The 21,556-nt window shown below is 42.1% G+C and overlaps 1 protein-coding gene across 7 annotated transcripts in view; it reads left to right on the forward strand.

Moving 5' to 3' along the window:
- Positions 1 to 5,340: 5,340 nt before the first annotated feature.
- The window catches only part of LOC118507570 (tyrosine-protein kinase Fer), a 47,661-nt gene continuing 31,445 nt past the window's right edge, over positions 5,341 to 21,556 (forward strand). For 3 of the 7 annotated variants that reach the window (XM_036046198.1, XM_036046203.1, XM_036046202.1), the window contains exons 1-3: positions 5,347 to 5,498; positions 14,210 to 14,648; positions 18,724 to 18,914. In XM_036046198.1, the coding sequence (XP_035902091.1) occupies positions 14,453 to 14,648; positions 18,724 to 18,914 (387 nt within the window). In that variant the 5' untranslated portion in view covers positions 5,347 to 5,498; positions 14,210 to 14,452. Of the gene's footprint in view, positions 5,680 to 5,705; positions 6,018 to 13,357; positions 13,472 to 14,014; positions 14,037 to 14,209; positions 14,649 to 18,723; positions 18,915 to 21,556 lie in introns of those variants that run through there. The other 4 variants (XM_036046200.1, XM_036046204.1, XM_036046199.1 and 1 more) reach the window with 4 other exon arrangements.

The following is a 21,556-nucleotide window of genomic DNA, read 5'->3' on the forward strand; positions in this document are numbered from 1 at the left end:
TCAACCAGTGAAGTACAGTCATTGAGTCGGTCCAACAGATTGTAGTAGCAGAAACCTTCAGTGAATTAATCACCTTCTCGTGTAGGAGTGTGGCCAATCGCGCTGCACATAATTCCAACCTAGCTATAGAGTGTGAGTTAGATAATGCGACGACTTTCGACTTGGCTGTTAGCAGCTGTACGGTGACTCCTTCCAAGCCTTCAGCGCGGATGTAACAACAAGCGCCGTATGCTAGTTGTGATGCGTCAGCAAAGATGTGTATTTGCAGACTTGTGGCCGTGCGTTGAGCTATGTACCGTGGTATTCTCAGGTTGCGCAGTGAGGATAAGGTAGAGTGGAAGTTCAACCATTCTTGCTGTAGGTGCGATGGTAGCTCGCTGTCCCAATCCCACGATCTTCCGTTCTGCTTTAGAGCCCACAGTTGCTGCATGAACATTTTGGCGATGATGATCGTTGGACCCAGCAACCCGAGGGGATCGAATATTTTAGCTATGTATGACAAAACTAGCCTTTTTGTCATGCGGGATGGTGTAGGTGGTATATCGATCCGAAAACGTAGAGTGTCAGCAGCTGGTTCCCACATGATACCTAACGTGGAAACCTGCTTCGAATCCTTCCATTCATGCGTTAGTTGAACTGCTACATCTTCAGACGGCACGGTTTGCAATGCTTCGGTGCGGTTTGAAGCCCATTTCTTCAGTGTGAAACCAGCTGAATTTAACATGCCTGATATCTGCTTCTGCATTTCAATCGCTTCATAGATATCATCGGTACCCGTTAACAAATCATCAACGTAGAAGTCGTTTAGGACAGCGTTCACTGCCAGCGGGTACTCTTCCTTGTTGTCAATAGCAGCTTGTTTCAAGGTCCTTGTAGCTAGAAAAGGAGCTGATGCTGTGCCGTACGTAACCGTCTGTAGTTCAAAGGTTGAGATGGGTTCAGCAGGATCTTCTCTGTACCGGATGCGCAGATATCTACAATCATCGGGACTGTGTAAAATTTGCCGATACATCTTCTCTACGTCGGCAGACAATGCGATGGCACGAGAACGGAACCGAAGGATGATCGATAGGAGATCTTCTTGAACGACTGGTCCCACCATGAGTTTGTCGTTCAACGAGTAACCACTCGACGTTTTGCACGATGCATCGAACACGACGCGAACCTTCGTGGTTGTGCTCGACTCTTTAACAACGGCATGGTGTGGAAGGTAATAGTGATCTATCGAATCATCTGCAGGACTGGTAAGTCGTTTCATATGCCCCAACTGTTCGTATTCTCTCATGAATTTGGCATACTCCTTTTTCATTGTAGGATTACTGTTCAACCGCCGTTCCATACTACGCAATCTACGATCAGCTATTTGTTTCGACTCTCCTAAAACGACATTAGGATTGGGGTTAAAAGGCAAACGAACGACATACCTTCCACTTGTAGTGCGAACAGTTGTTGCAGCGAAATGCTTTTCGCAAGCATTCTCCTCGACCGATAGCACAGGATCCTCGGCTATGGTTTCGCTCTCCCAGAATCGATGCAGGATCTCCTCCAATGTGGCATCGTGTGCAGAAAGATGACACAGCCGCGGACCGGCTGATATATGATGAGAGATGCCGCTGACAACCCAACCGAAACGGGTTTCAATCAGCCACGGCTTGCCTCTGCCAATAGAGCGCTTGCGACCGGTGTGCAGCTCCCAGAACGTATCGCCTCCGATGACGATATCGACTTGCCCCGGATGATTAAAGGTGCTGTCCGCCAATGCCACATCCGGCATTTCCCATGAAGAGATGTCCGTTGGTGAAGTAGGAATGTTTGTACATGGCGTGTCCAGAACCAGGAACGCCATTTCCGTTGAGAAGGGTTGTGTCTTGGAGTGAACGGTGGCGACGATCGAACCCTTGACCAGCTGTACCGAATTGCCGATGCCCGAAACAGCGACGTTGACCCGTTTGCGACTGGTCAACAGCCTTCGAGCTAGGTCTTCCGCGATGAAATTCGATGTGGAACCCGAATCCAATAAAGCCCTTGCTTCGTGGATGTTGCCGTAGTCATCCTTGATTTGGATGTTTGCCGTTGCAAGGAACACATTGTCGTCATCCGTTTGAGCAGACATTGTAACCGTTGTGGGAGGAGTGTAGCGTGGAGTGTGATGCAATAAGCTGTGATGACGCTCCCGACATATGCGACACGAAAATTCCGATTTACACTCCCTCACCTGATGATTGCTGCTCAAACAATTCCAGCACAGTCGATTCGTTGCAACAATGTCTCGTCGTTGCTGAACTTCTTTACCTGTGAACACTGGGCAGTTGCGCAAAGTGTGACCTTCGGAACACTCCAGTGGACACTTTGGCGGTTGGATGAGGGCAGACGAAGGAACAGGAGCCGGGCGAGAAGTAGCTGCATACGCGATGAACCGTCGTTGCACTGGCTGCCGACTGTTGCCGGCCACCTTGGTACCACCAGCGCTTTGATCCATCACGAAAGTGTTGGTCGATTTCAAGATTTGGATCCGATCTTGAACAAACTCGATCACATCCTTGTATTTGTCCCGCGTGAAGTGTACCGAATGCTTTTCCCAAGCCAACAGCGTTTCCCGATCTAACTTCATAAGCAGCATATTCGACAGCGGTGTATCCCACGAATCTACCGGTTCCTTTAACTTCACTAATCCGTTCACGAAGCGCGTGAATTCATCCACCAAGTGGGAAAGCTTATCCACGCACACCGAATGCACTCCGGGGAGATAGTGCATTTTCCGATAATACTCACGGATTAGTAGACGCGAGTTGTCGTACCGTTTAAGCAGAGCAGCCCATGTGATTGCGTAATTGTCTTCCGTTAGAGGTGTGTGCTCGAAGGGTAGTGCAGCCTCTCCTTTTAGCGATGAAAGTAAGTACTGCAGTTTTGCGATGGACGGAAGCTCAGGCGAAGCGTCGATCATAGCAAGGAAGCGATCGCGGAACGACAGCCATTTCGTATGATCTCCATCGAACGTTGGAAGCTCGATTTTGGGTAAGCGTAGGTTTGGTGCGTGCGGTCGACCAAAAGCGAGTGTCGACGAAGCCAAACCTGTCGTATCGTTGACCGCTCCTTCTTCCTTGGGTTGATTTGCACGTAAAAATGATTTCAGCTTCCTGCAACGTTCCTCGAAGTGGATTCTCTCCATAATGCACGCTTCGATTGTTGCATCACTTTCGTCGAGTTCCTCCAGTTTAGAAATAGCGGCGAAGAACCCTGCCTGATGCGATTCCAAATTCTCTAACACCTCCGGAATCTGTTGGGCGTCGTTGGGTTGGAAATCCGTCTGGAACCGCTCCATGGATTTAATGCTTTCCACAGCAATCCTTTTCTTCAACTGCACTGCCTTGATTTTCTTATCCATTGCTTCTCGAAAATATCACACGAAATATCACACGACGGTAACGAACAACTCGTTGGCGCGAAATTCGAAATGGTGGAGTGTAACCGACCGTTGCCCTTGACGCGGGGCCGAATGCGATGGCGAATTTGTCACGTAATGACTTGCACAATTTCCGTATACCGAGTTCCACTCTTGGTTGCAGAATGAAACTTCCTCTCCGTATATCACGATCCGGTTCGAAGGACCAACAAATGTGAAAATGTTCACGAAAGGGGGTGGTTGTGATATATTTTGAGGATTGAAGTGAGACTGTGTGCACTCGTATCGCTGGTCGGTTTGCAACTGTGTATTCGTTTGTCCATAATGATTTACATGTAATTCGAGTAGTTCGTGTAAGTGTATAACAGTCGAGTAGTCCTAATCTTAATCCTTAATTGTCTACTGTTTAATTCGTGAAATTTAAATGCATGCTCGAAAATTGTAATATTAAATCCTGTAGTTCAAATGCAGGCAAGATTATATAATTATTCTAATTCCCACACACGATAACACAATATTCATACTGAGCAACGCGCTTTATCAATGAGTAAGTTGCAGTTTAATGAGAAAAAAATTAAACGCTTAATTAGATGTCTATGAAGCAGATTACATTTTAACTTATCTTGTTCAAGTTTTGTTCTTTTCAGAATTTTATTAACTCAAATTTAAAGGAGATAATGGACATCAATTTCTAGAATGCAGCTCCAGCACGGGTTAATCTAATGACAACGAACATTCGTTTGAAAAATGCGTAGCTTTGTCATCACAAAGCTACGTGGAATATTGTAAAAACACGATAACACCGAGCATACTGAATGATAAAGCTGCCAAGCCGAGAAGGGTTTAAATTTGTAACGGATGCGTACTTAATTCAAGTAAAGAGTTATTCCACAAAAACAATACGGCCGTAATTAAAAAAAAAAAACAACTAAAAACAGCAGAAGGGTAATACGGCATCGGTCCGTCATCATTAATTAATAAATAGAAACAGCAAAACTAACAACTCATTTTTACTCATCTATTTTCTTTTACATCACTCTAAGTAGTTGTTGTTTTTTGGTGTTAATATTTTTGAATAAGATTATTCCAATACTGAATGAACTATACGCGTCCTTACACGTAAGCCAGAAATAGCAGAATGTTAAATCACGTGCTTCGCTCCAAACATTAACTATCAAATGCATTAACCGCCATATTACAATTGTGTGGCGCCAATTGGCAAGAGCGCTTTCGCACAGCTCATTCGAGTTCTCTCTCTGTATGCTCCTATTAGTTCTACCAACGCTAGCATTCCATCTCGTACTGGCAAATGGACCAATAGCGATGTTTTGATGATTTGAACGAAAGCTTAACGAAACGTCACTGACCGCGATGATGATGCACAGTGGGCGACTGCGCACAGTTGTCGAAACACGTTAAACAGGACACAATTTTAACGGGAATTAAGCCCATTTTTACTTTGTCTTTTTCTTAGAAAATTGTGGTTATTTTGGAGCATTTTTAAAACAGAACTAGTCAATGGAAGAGAGAACTAGAATTCAGAACTTTTCAGAGAAGAATTTGGAGAATTTTATGAACAAAGTTTTTTCTTTCTGTTTCTATCCATCATCCATTAAGCATCAAACTCAAAAAACAGTGAAGTAAAATTTCAGAAATAACTATCACAAACATATAAAATCCTCCAATGAAACATAATTATCAAAAAGTTATCATATATTTCGTTGCTCAATCCGATAGATTAAATATATAAGCATTATTTCAACATAATTGAAAATCATTTTCCAAACATTATCATAAATAAATAGAAAAATCCAAAGAGAAAATATTTTTTAATTACACTTTCCTCTTATAATTTGCATGGTCGTTTCCCATTGTGCGGTGGTGATATTTTGGTAGAGGCACGACTACTCTCTCTCCGAGGGCCGAACATTTCATTCATTCATTCAAAAGGCGACCGCGTGCGCGGACGTTGTACGTGATCATCGCTGCCAGTTGCCCACTAAATGCCGGCGCGGCATTTCTGTCGTCCCACACACACACCCATACCAACACAGGTGTGAAGTGAAGTGCGTTCTTTATTTTGTGTGTGTTTACGGTAAGGCTTTCTTTTTCGACTACGCGGCGTGTACGCGTGTGTTTGTGTGCGTGCGTGTGTGTGTCCGACGATCGGATCCGTCGCGTTATACGTGCTGTGTGTGCTGTGTGTTTTGTTTGTGTGCCCATCCTGCGGTGGTGGTGCGTTACCTGTTTGAGATTGTAGGGGGTCGAGCCAAAAGGTAAATGGCTTTTGCACATCCGTGTTCTACCCGAATGCATTTCTCGACTGCGTGTGTTGCTGCTGCCGTCCACGACCAGTGTTTCTGCCTGTGATAAAATGCCAAAATAAACCCGCCCGCCTACTGTATGTGCGATACGTATTGGGTGTGTTGTTTGTGTGATCGAGCGCATGCGATACGGCGGAAGAGTTTATCACCACGTTCTACGGCGGTGGTCTGAAGATCGCCGTATTTCCCACCAATACACCCGACACGGTGCTGCCTTCCGCACATCAACCTGCAGCATAAACCTGTTTTCGGGGGGGTGTTGGCCGTTGGTTTCGATAAACATTCAAAAGGTGAGTGAAATAATTTAATTTCCTATACTATGCTGCACACCATTTAAATCAACGCCTGAACTTCATGTGTGTGTGTCGCTTTTTTGCGACCCTTTCTTCTACTGTATGTGCTCCTTTTAAGCGTGTTTGGAGGAGGTGATAGGATGGGAGGGGGAATCGGAGGGGGTTGTTTTCGTTGCATCCTATCCCGTTTTCATTCCGGTTTTTCTCAAACAACGACGCAACATCGCAACTTCCACGGTTTCAGCGCCTGCGAGACAACCAAAGCAGCAGGGCCAACAAAAACACACCACCCCAAAACGGCGATGAAAAAAGACAAGGAAAATAAAATAAAACAAAAAACAAAGCAATCTCTCCTGCGCCATCGTTGCTTAGGAGAGGCTGGCATACACACACACACAGCAGGAGAAACCGAAAATCTTGGGTCTCGCAGCAGCAGCAGCAACCACCAGCAAAAGACGAAGAGAACGAACTCCAGGTAAAGAAGAAAGCGCAAAACATCAGAAAACCTGTTTGGCTCCATAACACCGCCGCGTCTCATGCACGTGTGTGTGAGAGTGTTGTGTCGAAGAACAGAAGCACCCTCCCAAAAACCCTCCCCACGACTCGGTTGGCCCCCCACCACACGCGACGACGACGACGAGATGGAATAAGGTTCTTGTCCGTTGAGGTTTGCCTGCGCGTGCTCCTTTTTATGAACAAGAGAGAAGAAAAAACAGTATCTAAAATCATTATGTTTTGCCTCCCGGATCAAACCGAACGACGGATCTGATCGATCGATCTCCGACCGGGCAGGCTGATCTCTCATTCTGCGATCCTGCGTAATGGTACCTTTCGCAATGGTTGTAGCATTTAAATGGTTACAATTGTATTGTACTGTTGGTGTTTTGTGATGCCAACAATATTTTAAAAGTTTTTTGTGTAACTATCAGTCTTTCGGAGGGAAGATAGAGTGTGTGATTTATGCAGTTAAAATACTGTGTTAAAGAGGCATCTGCATACAGATCCATCATTATTGAAGTATTTTGAAGATATTCAAAGCATAATCCAGATCAACACTTGCTGCTCTGGACTTGCACAAGTTATTTAAAAATGAGAAGGAATCCAAGTGTGTTGCTGGATCAGGTTCAAGGAAAAAAAATGGGGAAATCCCTCCTCAACGCGAACAAAGGATACACGAAACATGTGCAAAAGCAGCCACTAAGATCGAACGCAAACACTAGAAATTCGCCTGATCGCGTTATTCGTAAGCTTATCAGTTACAGTAAAGTAGCTCGTAAGTACCAATATTACAACATGGCCAACATAACCAGCCTGGCTAAATTTGTTACGAAGCTTACCGATAAATCCTAAGACTAATGAAGAATGGTTCTTTGGACAGTTCCGAAATTGGAACGGTTGAACGCACATAGACAAGATCGTGAGTGATGCAGATCTATTGAGTTGATCTTCAATCTAATCATTTCTTGTCTAATAAATTCTCAATAATAGCCCTTCACAAAACCCAATTCGATTCGAATTTGAATTCAAAAAATTCGATAATTTGATGAGAATTGTTGACGCACAATTTTATTCAGTCAATGAAAAGTATATTGAATATTTAAAGTACGCTTGGGATGTATTAAATGCACAGAATACGTAAAGGTGATTAAGGGTGTATGTACAATTGAAAAAGTCATAAAGTTATTTAAATAAGTATAATTCTTGAGCCAAAATTAAGTGGGGCAGTACAATGACCGAGACGAAGGCAGCGCCGGTCTTCACAGGGAAGAACCAGAGAATATATGCTATCTAGACCTTCCACCCAGACTTACTATCCATGGAAATCAATTAGTTTAGAGAGCTATTAGACGACCGGCTTTACCTAAGCCAAGAAGAAGAAGAAGAAGAAGAAGAAGCAGAAAAAGAATGAATGAAGTTAAAGGTTGTTTGTGATCACTTTGATCCTTTCCAATTCAAATTGATCTATTTGAAAGATGCTCTCCTGATCCTAATTCGTTTTACGATACGATCGAATAAATTTAAACGATCATAATTTCTTGTTCTGTTCATTTTTAACAGCACATCATCGCGCTCATTCAATCATCTCTGCTAGCTAACTAGAACATCTTGATCGATTGATCGTTGCTGGGATTTTGAAGATTAATTATATTCTTAGCTTTACAAATACGCGTGACGCGTTAGTAAAGAAAACAAATCTTAAAATAATAGCATCTTCGTAACTGCACACGTTTATTGAAGTCACTAATAAGAAATCTCACCAAACGAAGATTTTTAGACCTTTCGTTGGCGTTGGAAAACTAAAAATAAGAAAACCATCAGCAGCAGCACCATGCCTTCGTTTCAACACAAGTTAGAATCTGTTTCACTTTCAGTGTTCTACCCCCACATGGGAGGGGTCGTCGATTGCGTTTGCGTATGCGTTTCCTCGGGTTCGAATTTCCTCCGGTTGAGTACACGAACGACGAATGCATTCAAGACCAACACGGCGGCGCTCCAACAAAACACAGCCGTGTCGTTGTCATCATCATCATCGCCGCCGTCGTCGTCTTCGTGACGTTGGCCACCCTGTTTGGCCCAACCGGTTTTTCTGTGCCCGTTTATTGTAGGGAAGGTGGTGGGATGGGGCAGGATGGCAGGGGGTGGCGCATCAGGCGACGGCAGCAGCAGCAGCAGCGAACATAACACAAACAACGCACAAAAAAGGCATAATAAAAATAAAATAAAACCACATAACAATGGTGTGGCCGCCCGTGTGTGTGTGTGTGTGTGTGTGTGTGACGGATGGAAAAGTGCAACTTTAGCACATCATCGATCCACGCACCTCGCATGCTTTGTGAAGTCAATCTCAGACGCACCATCGCACGCCGCGGGGAAATTGGAGTGGGCTAGAAAGTGTACGAAGCGAAAGGGGAGGAAGCAATGGCAAACGGATGGGAAGTCGAAGGAGCTTCAGTTCCTGCAGCAGTGTGTCTCTATTGTCGTCGGCCAAAAAGTTATCAAGCTCGCGACACTCTCCCGCCCGTACACGTACACAGATGCATGGGTCGTCCGGATGGCAAAACGTGATCGGTGTCATCCTGTTGCGAGCGCTGTTCAGCCTGAGAAGCCTGCCCCTCGCGATCATGCAAGACGCCAGACTGCTGGAGAAGGGGGAGGGAGCGTGGGGAATGCCACAAGGAAGGGAGAGAGAAAAAAATCACGGCCGATGTGAAAGTATAGGTTTTCATGTGTATTTACTCACCACACTATCGCATCGTGGGGCTGGGTGATATCTATAAAATTTATCGCGAAACAAGCGTTCCGTTGTGTAACTGATTTTTTGTTTTCATTTGTGTGTGATCCTCAAGAAACCATTGCTGTAACTCTGTAATGGGCAGGCAGGGCAGATAGAAAAGATTCTTCTGATAAGAAACCCTTCTAATAGTATTCAAGTTGTTAAACAGTCCACCCATAAAGTAGTCCTGTGTTCTAGTGATCCACTCAACTGATCATCGTATTTTCTATTATGTTTTTCATGTACAGACTCACTTGTTACAATGCTATCACTTAACTTGGAGAGGTCTTGGCTTTCCATTTCTAGCTTCCTCGATTTGATTGTATGCGTAGTTAGGCAGTGAGTCCTGCGTATGGAAAAACGTTTCTGGACGGGATATGATATCCAAGATTTGCCACGTAATAATCGGCGATGCTCTCAGCTCAGTCACAGACTCAGGGGAATCCAACATTGGTGCATGTAGTGGCGGGATAATGGATTCTATTGGCTCTAAGCTAGGATATTCTTTTCGTGTTCCTTGGCTTCGTTTTTATAGGAAGATCTGCTTCTACTTCAAATTGAAGGCCTCTTATCCGCACGAAAAACATAGAAAAAAGCTGCATCAGTCCTACGCAGCAGTGGGCTTCGCGTATCGTTTGTTTTACTTCTAGAAAACAGTGGCTTTGTCATCAAGCGGTAGCCAAGAATGTATTTTCCAATTTCTATACAAAACTCGCCTCGTAAACGTCTGAGACAAAGATGTCCATGTAACAACAAACTACCCTTAATTAACAGCTGCCGATAGTTGTTTTGAGGGTAAACCTCGATCAGAGACACTTTCCACTTAGTCTATAGCCAAGAAGGAATAGCAACTGATCGTAAAGATCCAAAAAGTGTAAAAAATCAAAGAATCAGACGAACGGCAATATGTGTAAAAATGCTCAATGGATGTTGGATTCAAGCTAAAAATTAGTGCCATTCGAGCGAACTTAAGTAGTTTTTTTTTCTTTTTTGTCATTCGAAGATAGCTACTTTTTGAAGTGCCTATGTATCACGAGCACCGTTAAGATGGTGCATTCCCATACCCGGCTGCATGTGTGCACATGTATGCGTGAGTGCTTGTCGTGAAACCCTTCAACATATTCCACGGCGGAATTGGATCCGATTGGTTTGATTGAAGGTACGGGTTTCATCAATCTGGGCAGATACACTTCTATGCATACATCCATATCTAGGCGAGCGTCTTAAAAGCTTTCTTATCGGGCGTCTTACGTTATGAGTATCGTTTCGCAACAGCTGTCTAAATGTGTAATGGTTGTGTTTGCAAGCCACTCCGTACAATTTGTAATCTACCGAATGGTCCGAACTTGATCGATGGGGGTGGAGGTGAGTGAAGCCGACCGATTCGCTCGTGGACCATGTTTATCGTGTAAACCTGTTTTCTCCTGTCAATAATTACACCGAACGCACCGAAACATCATGCACGGCGAAGCGTTCGGTGGCACTTCCTGAGCATGATTATTTCTGGCTGCTGGTCCCGGGGGAGTTGTCGCTTTTCTCGTTGCTCACTCTTTTTACCGTTCAGTTTGTAACCGGCTGGCGGCGGATACCTGGCCGTGGCTCGTTTGATGTGACCGTGCATCTTACAGAAGATGAAGATGAACGCGTCAACAGGTAGCGTCGAGACGATGGCAAACTTCATACCACAAACAAGCAGCCAATCATCCAACAACAACGACTGGTTGGTAGCTTAAGAAGGGGTCGATGCACAGTGTACGTACGCATGTGAGGAATCTCGTCTTGACGACTCCAGTTAACACTTCACACGCGTTTACGCGTTCTGCTTAGAAGACTGCTAAGAGACGTGCTTTCTGTGAGTGGAAAGTACTCCTTTGCTTCCTCTCAAAACAAATCTTCCAAAACTGTTGTCTGCAGTGAAACTATATCATATGCTTTCTTGTGCGTTGCCACTTAACTGAACGGCCCTTTTTTCAGCATGATGGAGCATTCTTGGAGCATTCTCGCACTCACTCATTACATTCACAATAGCGCATGCATGCAGACGCCGATTATGCCACGATGGAGCTTGCAACCAATAAGTAACTTCCATGGCGGTGTGCTCTGGTCAAGCCCGTTCTTGTGTGTTGCTCTCGACTAACTATAGCCCGTTTGGTGGAGGGAACATATTTTATGGTTCGCTTTGTTTTAAAACGCGAGATCCATGTTTTGGTGCGCAATTGATGCTCAGGCACCACACCTCGACTGTACGTTGTTCTTGTTATACGGTACATAGAACTTGAAGCGAGATGAGCTTAAGATTAACTTGGAAGGAGGGAGCGTATGCTTGGATGAACGAGAATAGCTACAGCAGCAAAGTTAACTAGGAGGAAAGATATTTAGAGGATTGTTATTTAAAATACAGATGAAAATAAGAATACGCTTTTATGTTTTTTTTTATTTATACTAACTTTATAAGTTAAGAATATTGTAGCATGCTTCAATACTAGTTGCAACAATGTTGTGGTTTAATGTTTAAGATAAAAACACATCGGTTACGACACATAATACCACTAATTATTGATGCAATACGTTCGATCGGGTATGCGACGTGAAGTGGAGAAGATGCTACAATTTATGCAAGGCACAACCCCGTTTGTGCTCAGGACTTATGGGCAACCGGTTTCCATCTGCAAAGGATGATGTATTCCATTATCATCGATAACCAGTTTGGTGATTTTGCGAGCATTGGCATTGGTGGTCGTTAATAAAGCACATCCGTCTGATCCAGTTTTGCCCGCTTCCATGTTGCAGGATGGAAACTTGCAAACAAAGAGAGCACTTTAAGCTGTTTGGGGTCTTTGTTTTTCCTCCCTCTATGTAAGAGAAGTGTCTTCTACTTTTATTTTACTTACGTACATTTACAACACTTGTCACTGAAGGGCTTCCCACAAAATCCCACCAAATGAACCGATTTAACTATTCTTAAATTTAGTTCACCGACGTGTGGCAACAAAGTTCTAGTCCTTCTCAAGTCAATTGTGCTTGATTCCAAACGAGGCGAGAATGGGGTCTCAATTGATTGCGATTGATCTTAATTCATTTGCAATCATTTTTATTGTCACTTGTTTGTGTGGCCTTCTTTTATGGCTGCAGAAAACCAACGGCACTTCAAGGAATCATGGCGTGTAGCTGAATGTATCAGTTGTACCAAAAACCCATTTCCCGAACGTTGTCAATTCTGTCCAATTTGCTGAACTTGTAGGCGTTTTTCGAATGCCTTAAAAATGGCTAGCTACGGTTGGCAGTAAAAATCAATAAACTATACATAACTCAATGCGTACAATTGTGCTAAAATTCTATATCCTAGAAGAAGGGTTCTGGAAAAATATTGCCACTTCTTCCCGAGCGTCAATCACGCAGTTAGCGCTGGCTGTTATATGAATTGATATTCGTAGTTGTTAAGTTTTTACCAACCATGATGATCATTTGCTTCTCCGTATTGACTACATAATGCTGTGATCTCATGAAGATTTATTCAAAAAGATGTGTTGGTAGCAACTTGCCCCAGTTGACAATTGCTGTAAAACAATGCCCATGTTGCTCAGGACTTTGTTCTCCGTTTGGACTCTGATACTTCTTCTTTGGCCTAACGACCTCTTAGGTCATGCGTGGTAATTCTGGCTTACTAGACTTCATGATTCCACGTAGTTAGATAGTCAGTCCTAACTACAGCGGAACAGTCCGGATGGGATTTGAACTCCGGTCCTGATCAGTGGGGCTGCCCTCTGATATTCCGACTCCCGAATACAAGTTTTACAATTCAGGTATTGCCGGAATCCGTTAGATTTATGATTAGAATCATAAATCGAAGTGATTTTAACCAGTCGTCAGTTAGTTAGGCTTGGCTTAAGTGTAGAATTCATTTTTTCTATTGTGTTTTCATAATGTAGTATCTTGTTTTTCTACATCTTGTTTTTGTTGATTGAAAATTATGAACGGATTTTATTAAGACCCTGAATTAAGATAAAATTTAACAAGCGATGCTTTCACTAAATATTTTTCATTTTGCTCTTTCTCTTTCCAGATCAAGTTTGCTCCAAAACCCGATATCCTACACGCATTCTTAAACATGAAAAAATAATATATAATCAGGAGCATATGTGAAATATTACCCGTAGCAACTCTTCAACGGACCGAAGTGAATAACAATTTTATATTGCGTTTTATGATTTTCTTGTATCTTGTTATCCGCATTATTTTTCGTTATAAATCAAACTATTCTAGATGTGTTTGCCATGTTAACGTATTGTATTTTCCAAATCCAGCACCATCAGTACCATCTTTGGATTACTGATTATTTAACAGTGCTTTAAATATATTTGCTTTATATATGTAAATTAGTTTCAATTATTTTCAAAGCGATACAATGATCGATCTTTCTAAAGAAACAAGCTTAACAAATTTTTGAAATAGATTAGCGAGAAAGGAGGAACTGTTCGTGGTCATTTGTGGTTAATCCTTTGAAGGTTAAAAGCCAGATCTTGTGTGTTAAAGGTCGCCCGCTGCCAAAACAAAGCGCGCAACATAAAATAGAAAGGTACATAAGCTCAATGTCCTCTTAAGTTTTAATGCGTTGCTCCAATCGAGAAAGCCGAAATCTTGGCCTGGGCCAGGAAGTGGTTGTGCTTAATATATCTGTCCGATGTACAAAAGTAGTTTCACGGATGTACTGACAAATGAATATGTAGGAAAAAAACTCGAGGGTATGTGAAAGTGTAAAGTGTACCTAGTTCTAAAAGTGATATTTTTACGTTACTTTAGTTTTACTCGTTTTTTTATTGGCTAAGTTCATAATACCGGTTTAAGTTCATAATACCGGTGAATGTGTGTAAATTTAAACAAATATTTATTGCATTTGTTTGTATCTAAATGGCAGCATTCTTAACATAAAGTGCAGTGTATTTGTGTGCAGTTTGTATGTAGCCCACTCGACTAAACGTATCGAAACAGCTCACCGGAGCCGTTAGTGCGCTATTCGCATTGCTCGGTGTTCGTAGTGTGTGTGTGTGTGTATAGTGTGACATTTGAAGTGACATCAGACAGCAGACGAATCGAACGTACGAAACGCTCTTCCCGGGGATTTTCCGACGAATATCGGTACCCCGCAACATACCACACCATGGGCTTTTCGTCCGCTCTGCAGGGTCGGGCGGCGCACGATGCGCTGCTCAACCGGCAGGAGGCCGAGCTGAAGCTGCTCGAAACGATGAAACGGTGCCTGGTGCAGAAGGCCAAGTGCGATCGGGAATATGCCGTGTCACTAGCAGCTGTCACTCAACAAGGACTCAAAATCGATCGTTCGGATGATCTACAAGGTAAGTGTGACAAGTGCAAGCGATTAATAGAAGATGCAGCAGCTGGATACTGGGCGCCTCCATATGTTTATGTGCATGATCTGTTTTTACATGCCAGTACTACCTCTAAATGTTATTGTGATCTCAAACAATTATTAGAAGTTAATATAAAGGAATCGTTCGATACATCGCTACTTATACTAGATCTAATGACATTAGATGAACGAAACTGGTCGTGTTGAAATCAGTCGTAGAACTTCAATCGCCCAGACGTCAATTAGACACCTAAAAGAGATCTAGCGCTTACTTTGGGTAGCAGAAGTTACATAGCTTTATTTTCGGAGTAGCCGATCACAAGTTATTTTTACAGAAGGATAGGGAACCTCAATGCTATTTAAAATGCATAGAAATTAAGTTGGGATCGAAATTCTCCAGTACTGTCGGCCAGACGAAATCACATTTTTACAAATATCTGAACCGTCAAGGGTTATCTCGCTTTACTTATAACCTAATTTAGCTTTCTGTTTTAGCCTGTTTTCCCAGGGCTTTGCCAAGTGTCGAGATTATATTCTTGTACAGCTTAACCTTTCTTTATGGAGAAGTACTTAAAGTTCTTGTCGAAAACAAATGTCGCGTGTATGTTATCTGATTCAAATTAAGTCTCTTCATACTAGTTTAAGGTTTGCACAGTCAAATTATTAATATCAAGTAGATAATTTGTCATGATTCGTTAGATCTTCACCGGTCATTTAAAAACAAAAACTGTGATAAAAGCTAAAATTGTACATGCAGAATTATGGTAATTAATGAATACACTTGATCCTTTCTGTTCAAAATCCACATGAAAGACCAACATTAATCGGATACACCTGACCAACTCGACACCCCCTTTCTATCTCCACAACGGATGAATGTGCCCATTATTCATTCACATCAATCGGAATCGATCATTCACATAAATTCTTCCGGAAATGGGTGCTTACCGTTCAATCTTTCCGTTCGGGGGGCTTGTTTCGGGTAGCGCTAACTTACAAATTCCCACGTCCCAAACTAAGACACTGGCGCAGTTTTTACTAATGCGGGACATTTCGCTTTCGCTTCTTTGGGTGGCAGAGATTGTTTTATTTGATTTTGGTTTTCTTTCGCAAAACGACGATCGTTCCTTTTTGATTTCGCTTTGGACCCAAGTCTGCGTGTGCCTAAGGTCTTTTTTTTTATTCACCTCACCTTTTTTTTAATGGCACCTTCCATCACGCACCATTGCGTGGAATTCATTTTAAACTATTATCGACACAGCGAGCAGCAGCGAAATGTGTCCGATGCGTGTGCTGCCATTTGCTGGTACTTTATTTCGTCTTCCCTTTTCTGAGATGTAAAATGTAAAGAAGCTGCTGAATGGGAAACTAAGTCGTGCGCCACTCTGAGAGTTGAATTGGGAGCAAAACCTTTCGATCGCCATTCACTTGCAACGGGTGACTGCAACGCAGATTCTTCGGTTAGAACTGTTAATTTCGTTCTTCGGGCGAGACGCACAACTTTTGCACAAAGCGTTTCGTTCACCTCTGGAATGGTGGGATTTTATTTACGTCTGTTTTTATTTCCCACCATATTCCTTTCCCTTTTCGTTTGTTTGCATCTTTAATGCGTACAATTTCATCCACGCGTACATCAGTTATCTCACCGAATTCCATGCCACACGCTTTGGGCCTGTTCCGAGGCTATCTCGATGCCGTCGATTATTGGGGGGATGTGTTATTTTTATTTTTATTTTTGGGGATGTGTTTTTTGGTGCCGGTTGTGTGCTGGTGTGCGCGTAATTATAGAAATTTGCGGAAATCGAAATTAACAACAGCTCGATGGACTTAGGCATTTCGGGTGAAGTTGGAGTTGTGTTGTGGGGCTGTCGAGCTTTTCCTACCTTATGTTTGTTTCTAATTCATAGCACCGCGTTTACTGCGCTTTGCTAGATTGTAAATGTATTTTATATCGTTGTTTTTTTAGTTTTACGTAAAAATAATTGGACACAAACAATTAAACAACAAAGGAGAAACTGCCGATGCGCTGCACAATGAAGACAAAAAACTGACACTTCTATTCGTGTTACAATTTACCTGACAAACGTTCAAAGAACCCTCATTAGAAAGAAATTAGCAAATGGGTGAGAGGAAAAACCCCACCACATGCATGAGGGGTTCACCAAAATTCGGCACCGCAGCCTCTAATGCCATTGTATCAGTTGAATTTGAATTCATTGTCCGTTTTGAAGGTTTCTATTTCCGACCTGTTGATTTAGCGCGTTACCTCTAACAGGTTTTTGTGGTGAATATTAAATGTAAGCTAACAGCTAATCGAATGTGTTCTGTGGTGCGCACACGAAAATCGCAAGCAGCTTCCCACCAGCCCACCACCACCCCAATTGAAGGGTAAAGTCAGGGGCAAACGGTACCCCCCCGAGCGAGCAGCATAAATTTATGCAACACGTCAAATTAAAATATTCATCGGCACCGGCTTTATTTGCGAGGGAGTTGTTTTTGTGGCATTTGCCAAAAACGCAATAATAACATGACGTTGGACCGTAGAATCGTGTTATTTGTTTTGTCTGGAAAGGTCTCTTACCATCAGGAGATGTTCATGTTCATGTTTCAGGTTTTCTTTTCAATCGCAACGTTTTCAATTGATTTCCTAAACCGTTTTTTTACTTACTTTTGAGATGCTACAACTGCTTCACATTGGCCAGTTGCAGAAGTCCTCGATACCTCGAAGGATCCAATCGTTTCTGGACTCATCAATGGCTTAATTCCATTACAAATTTGGTCCTACCATGGCTTATTGGTCCATGAAGCCAGCTTACATATGACAAGTCCTTTGACACCTGGCGAGTCTAATTCGCTGCATGATGGTGAAATAATGTTACAGTTCGCGGAGCTCGTCATTGTACAGACTTCTCTTAGCTGAGCATCTTCTTCTCCAACACAGATAAAAGGATTTCAGTTTTAAATGCAGAGGTAGTCCAAAGTCAGTTCTTCCCTAGATATAGTCCTAACTTCTTCCTGATCAGTTCCTGGCCGATAGGTGTTTTGCTTGAAAAGAAATTCTCGATCATAGTATGATTGGTTGGCATGCACTGTTTACCTCAACCTTGTTGGTTTTTCACCCAGAGATTTGAAGTTTTGAAGAACTTCAAACGTATGATCTCCTATATGTTCATCATTATTTGTGCCACTTGCCTGATCCTTTGGTAAACCTGATGATCTCTATGCCATCAGCATATATCGGGATTTTTTATACCTTATAGAATATGATTCCCGGAGTTCTTACTTGTGTATCTCAGACGACTCTCTCTAGGGTTAAGCTATCTCCTATAGGCAAACCTGTCAGACGCAGGCGTGTGATGTTCTAACAAAAAAAGACTTTAGAACAACAAGGGGCAGTCCGGAGGACGAGGCAATAACGGTGCCGGTATTCACAAGGCAAGACCGGGCCTCAAATCCCATCCAGATTGCCTCCCCATACGCAGAACTGACTACTTTGCTACGGGTAAAATCAAGTCACAGAAAATTTGAACTGGCAGGCCGAGACCTTTAAAGGTTATAGTGTCAATGAAGAAGAAGAGGAATAACAACAACCTGACATGTGATGTTGGTCTTGGTTATTCTAACAAGCTTGGTAAAATCGGGCAGAGATCCATAGAGTTCGATTTGTTGTATAGTTTACCCTGGCTATACGATCACATCCTGCTGTTTTTTCTCCAATTTTCTCCAAGCTATGTCACATAGATAGTTGATTGACTGTCTACTCCTCTAGTTCTCTGATAGTTTCCAACTATCTCTTCCACATATGAGATATGTCAAACGTGTAATATTGGCAGGCAATTTTGTAGGCAATATTTAACATCGGAATAACCCTGTAATAATTGCACTCAAGCTTATCTTATTTCTTGTCTATCGCGCTATTTCAAGGATATTCCAATTGCTAGGCTTCGGTTCGGCTTATATTATTCGTGTATTTACAAGCATATTCGTACCCGTCCAGTCGTTAACCACTGAGCAGTAACGCACTACAAATATTACACATTTTTCCCCCTTTCTTTCCACAGGAAGTCACATAATGCGAGCGTGGCGAAGCTTCATGGAAGAATTAGAGCATACGGCCAAACAAATTCGCACCAACGCGGAACAGTTGGAAACGGTCTGTCACGAGAAGCTAGCCAGCCTCTACCAGGAAAAGCGACGCGTCAGAAAGCAGTACCAAGAGGAGCACACCAAAATAGCCACCCAGTTCAGCCATGTGAGTAGCGACGGCACAACAAAACAGTATTTAGCAATTGTAAATCATTTACTCTGAACCTGCTTCTTTTGCGTTTGCATTTGTTTAACGAAATAAGTGTGCATATCTACGTTCGTTTGCGATAAGTGGTCAGGGTTATTTTTTTTAACTTGCTGCAACCCTTCTGTCCACATCGCACAACAAACAAATGGTCGCCATTAATAAATCGAGTAGAACACATGTTGACCTTTTTATGTCGTTTCAAATGATGCCCTGTCAGGTCAGTATCGTGCAATTGTCTTCGTGTATTATTAGCACGCAGAACAGAAGCAGACTAGTAAATGAAATACGTCTGGAGCATGCAAAAGTGCGGTTTGTTGATGATGGTGACGATCGATGAGCCCAGCAAATTAGGTCAGCTCTATAGCGGCAGCTTGTTGCTTAATTTTTATTCTAACGCCTTCTCAAACGCATCGGACCACAAAAAGGACCACAAACGAATGAATCTTATTCCTTGTGCAAATTGTGATCACCGCTGCAAAGATTAAATTTACTAAAAATTATTCACAATGTATGTACAATGATGCTTCAAGCCGTCATAATTAAATAATAAATAAATAAATATGTACAATGAAATAACATTTAACCATTATTGCTGCAAAAAATCGTATTGGACATACATGTAGCAACCAATATATCTGTATCTCTACAAGTTGACCTGGCAAAAGTGTTGTAGCTCGGTGGAAATAGGGCGTTGTGTCATTGCACAAGTATGCCCGACCAACCGAACCAACTCCCGAACACACGGCAAATGAACGCACCAGAATGAGGCCCAACAGACAGCCGGTCGTGTTTGTTGTGGATGACGGTGGGTTGAGAAAATGTTGTTAAACTTTGGTAGCGTCGTATGGTCACAAACACTTACACACACACACACACCCATATAGACGTACCTATGCACACTGTGTAACTGGTGCAGATGACCGAGTCATGTAGAACACGGCCCACTATCAGCATACTCTGGTGATGCTACAGGGGGAAAAAACATGACGATATTATGGGTGTCTTTCTCCTTTTTCTCACACACGATACTCACCGAGTGGAAGGCAACTGGAATGCTTGGCAATTGTTTTATTAAGGCTTTTTATGGAGATTATTTAATTTTTCTAGAGTTCACTATAGACTGTGCAGAATCAAAACAATATTACATTATGTATTGTCTCAGATTTTCACATGCATCAATACAGCTTAATACAATTAATATAAATTATTATATGAGGACTTACTTTAAATACGTTCTTTAGGCTCATACATTGATCGATAAAATCGTTCCAAAATAGAATAAAAAAATTGAAATAAAAATTAAACGTTAGTACATTTTTGTCACAAGCGATATAAAACGATACGACTTTTGTAATGTATATCTTCCTAATATTGTTGTTTAAATATCGTTGCAAAACATTAACATACACTTCAACAGTCATCAGATAGATTTATACTTTGGTCGTTCTAACGAAAATAACATTTAAATTATTTAATTTAAATAATGAAATGAACTCAACAAAATGATAATGAGGGCAGAGAAAAATTGATGAACATGTGACGTACATCGATTTATACGGGTTCCCAAAATCGAAAACATATTGTAAAAATCCGCCAATACACTTTTCAGATACAGTGACGGACCAACACAATTACTCGTTCACAAAATCAAGAGGTCTAATTTTTTGGTCCGCCGCAGTCTGTATCCAATATGAGAGAGTACTATCCAGAATTGGATCTGAGACTAAATCTAAAGCAAAATTAAATTTAGGTCGCATATGGTTTGGTTGAAGCTGTCGATCTTGGCAGACACTTTGCGGTCCGAGCTGTGGAAACAATTTTGCTATGCTTGTTCAATGCATCCTCACGATTTATCATCTCTGTTTACCTCTTAGAATTTCTCTGGGTTAACGATTGTCATGCTCATGCTAATACCCGCTGATTATCACAAAGTAAATGATAAGTAAATGAAAAATTTGTATATTTTTTTAAGACTTATATTGCGTCGTTAAACTAGTTATTTTTGGTCTTGAAAAGTTTTTGTAAATGAAGACCATCGCAGTTCAAACTCTGAACAAAGTCTCCCTTATGTTCTCGTTGAAAATTGAATAATTTAACCAAACTAAAGATAGTTTGACGAGCACAATGCAAAACCCGATGGTGCAACGTTTTATTACAACCAACGATGCCTAGCTGTCGTGTGTGTATGTGTGTGGCACGCATCTTGTGCTACTATTTTTTTTACTCACCCTTTTAACGAAATCAATTGTGCAGGGCCAAAAGTCAAACAAGTTATCATCGTTCGAATCACGATCGTCCGTTTGGGGTGCATGTGTGTAGGGATAGCATTTGTTGGTCATTTTGAGTTTGAGGGGGGGGGGAGAGGTTGGAAAAAGCGAACAAACAAATGCATAAATCGTATGGTAACAGCTGCCAGTTCGGTCAAGAGAGAGAGAAAGAGTGAACGTAATTCGTCATCATGTCTTCTAATTTAAAACAAAACATACGCCATCGGTCTTTTGTAAGCTGGCAGTAAGACAAATGGGAGAACGAAGTACGCGGGTGAGGTACGAAACGTCATCTAATCATCAAATCAATTAATCCATCACTGACACCGGCCA

Source organism: Anopheles stephensi, chromosome 2, assembly GCF_013141755.1.
Source record: "Anopheles stephensi strain Indian chromosome 2, UCI_ANSTEP_V1.0, whole genome shotgun sequence".
NCBI lineage: Eukaryota > Metazoa > Arthropoda > Insecta > Diptera > Culicidae > Anopheles > Anopheles stephensi.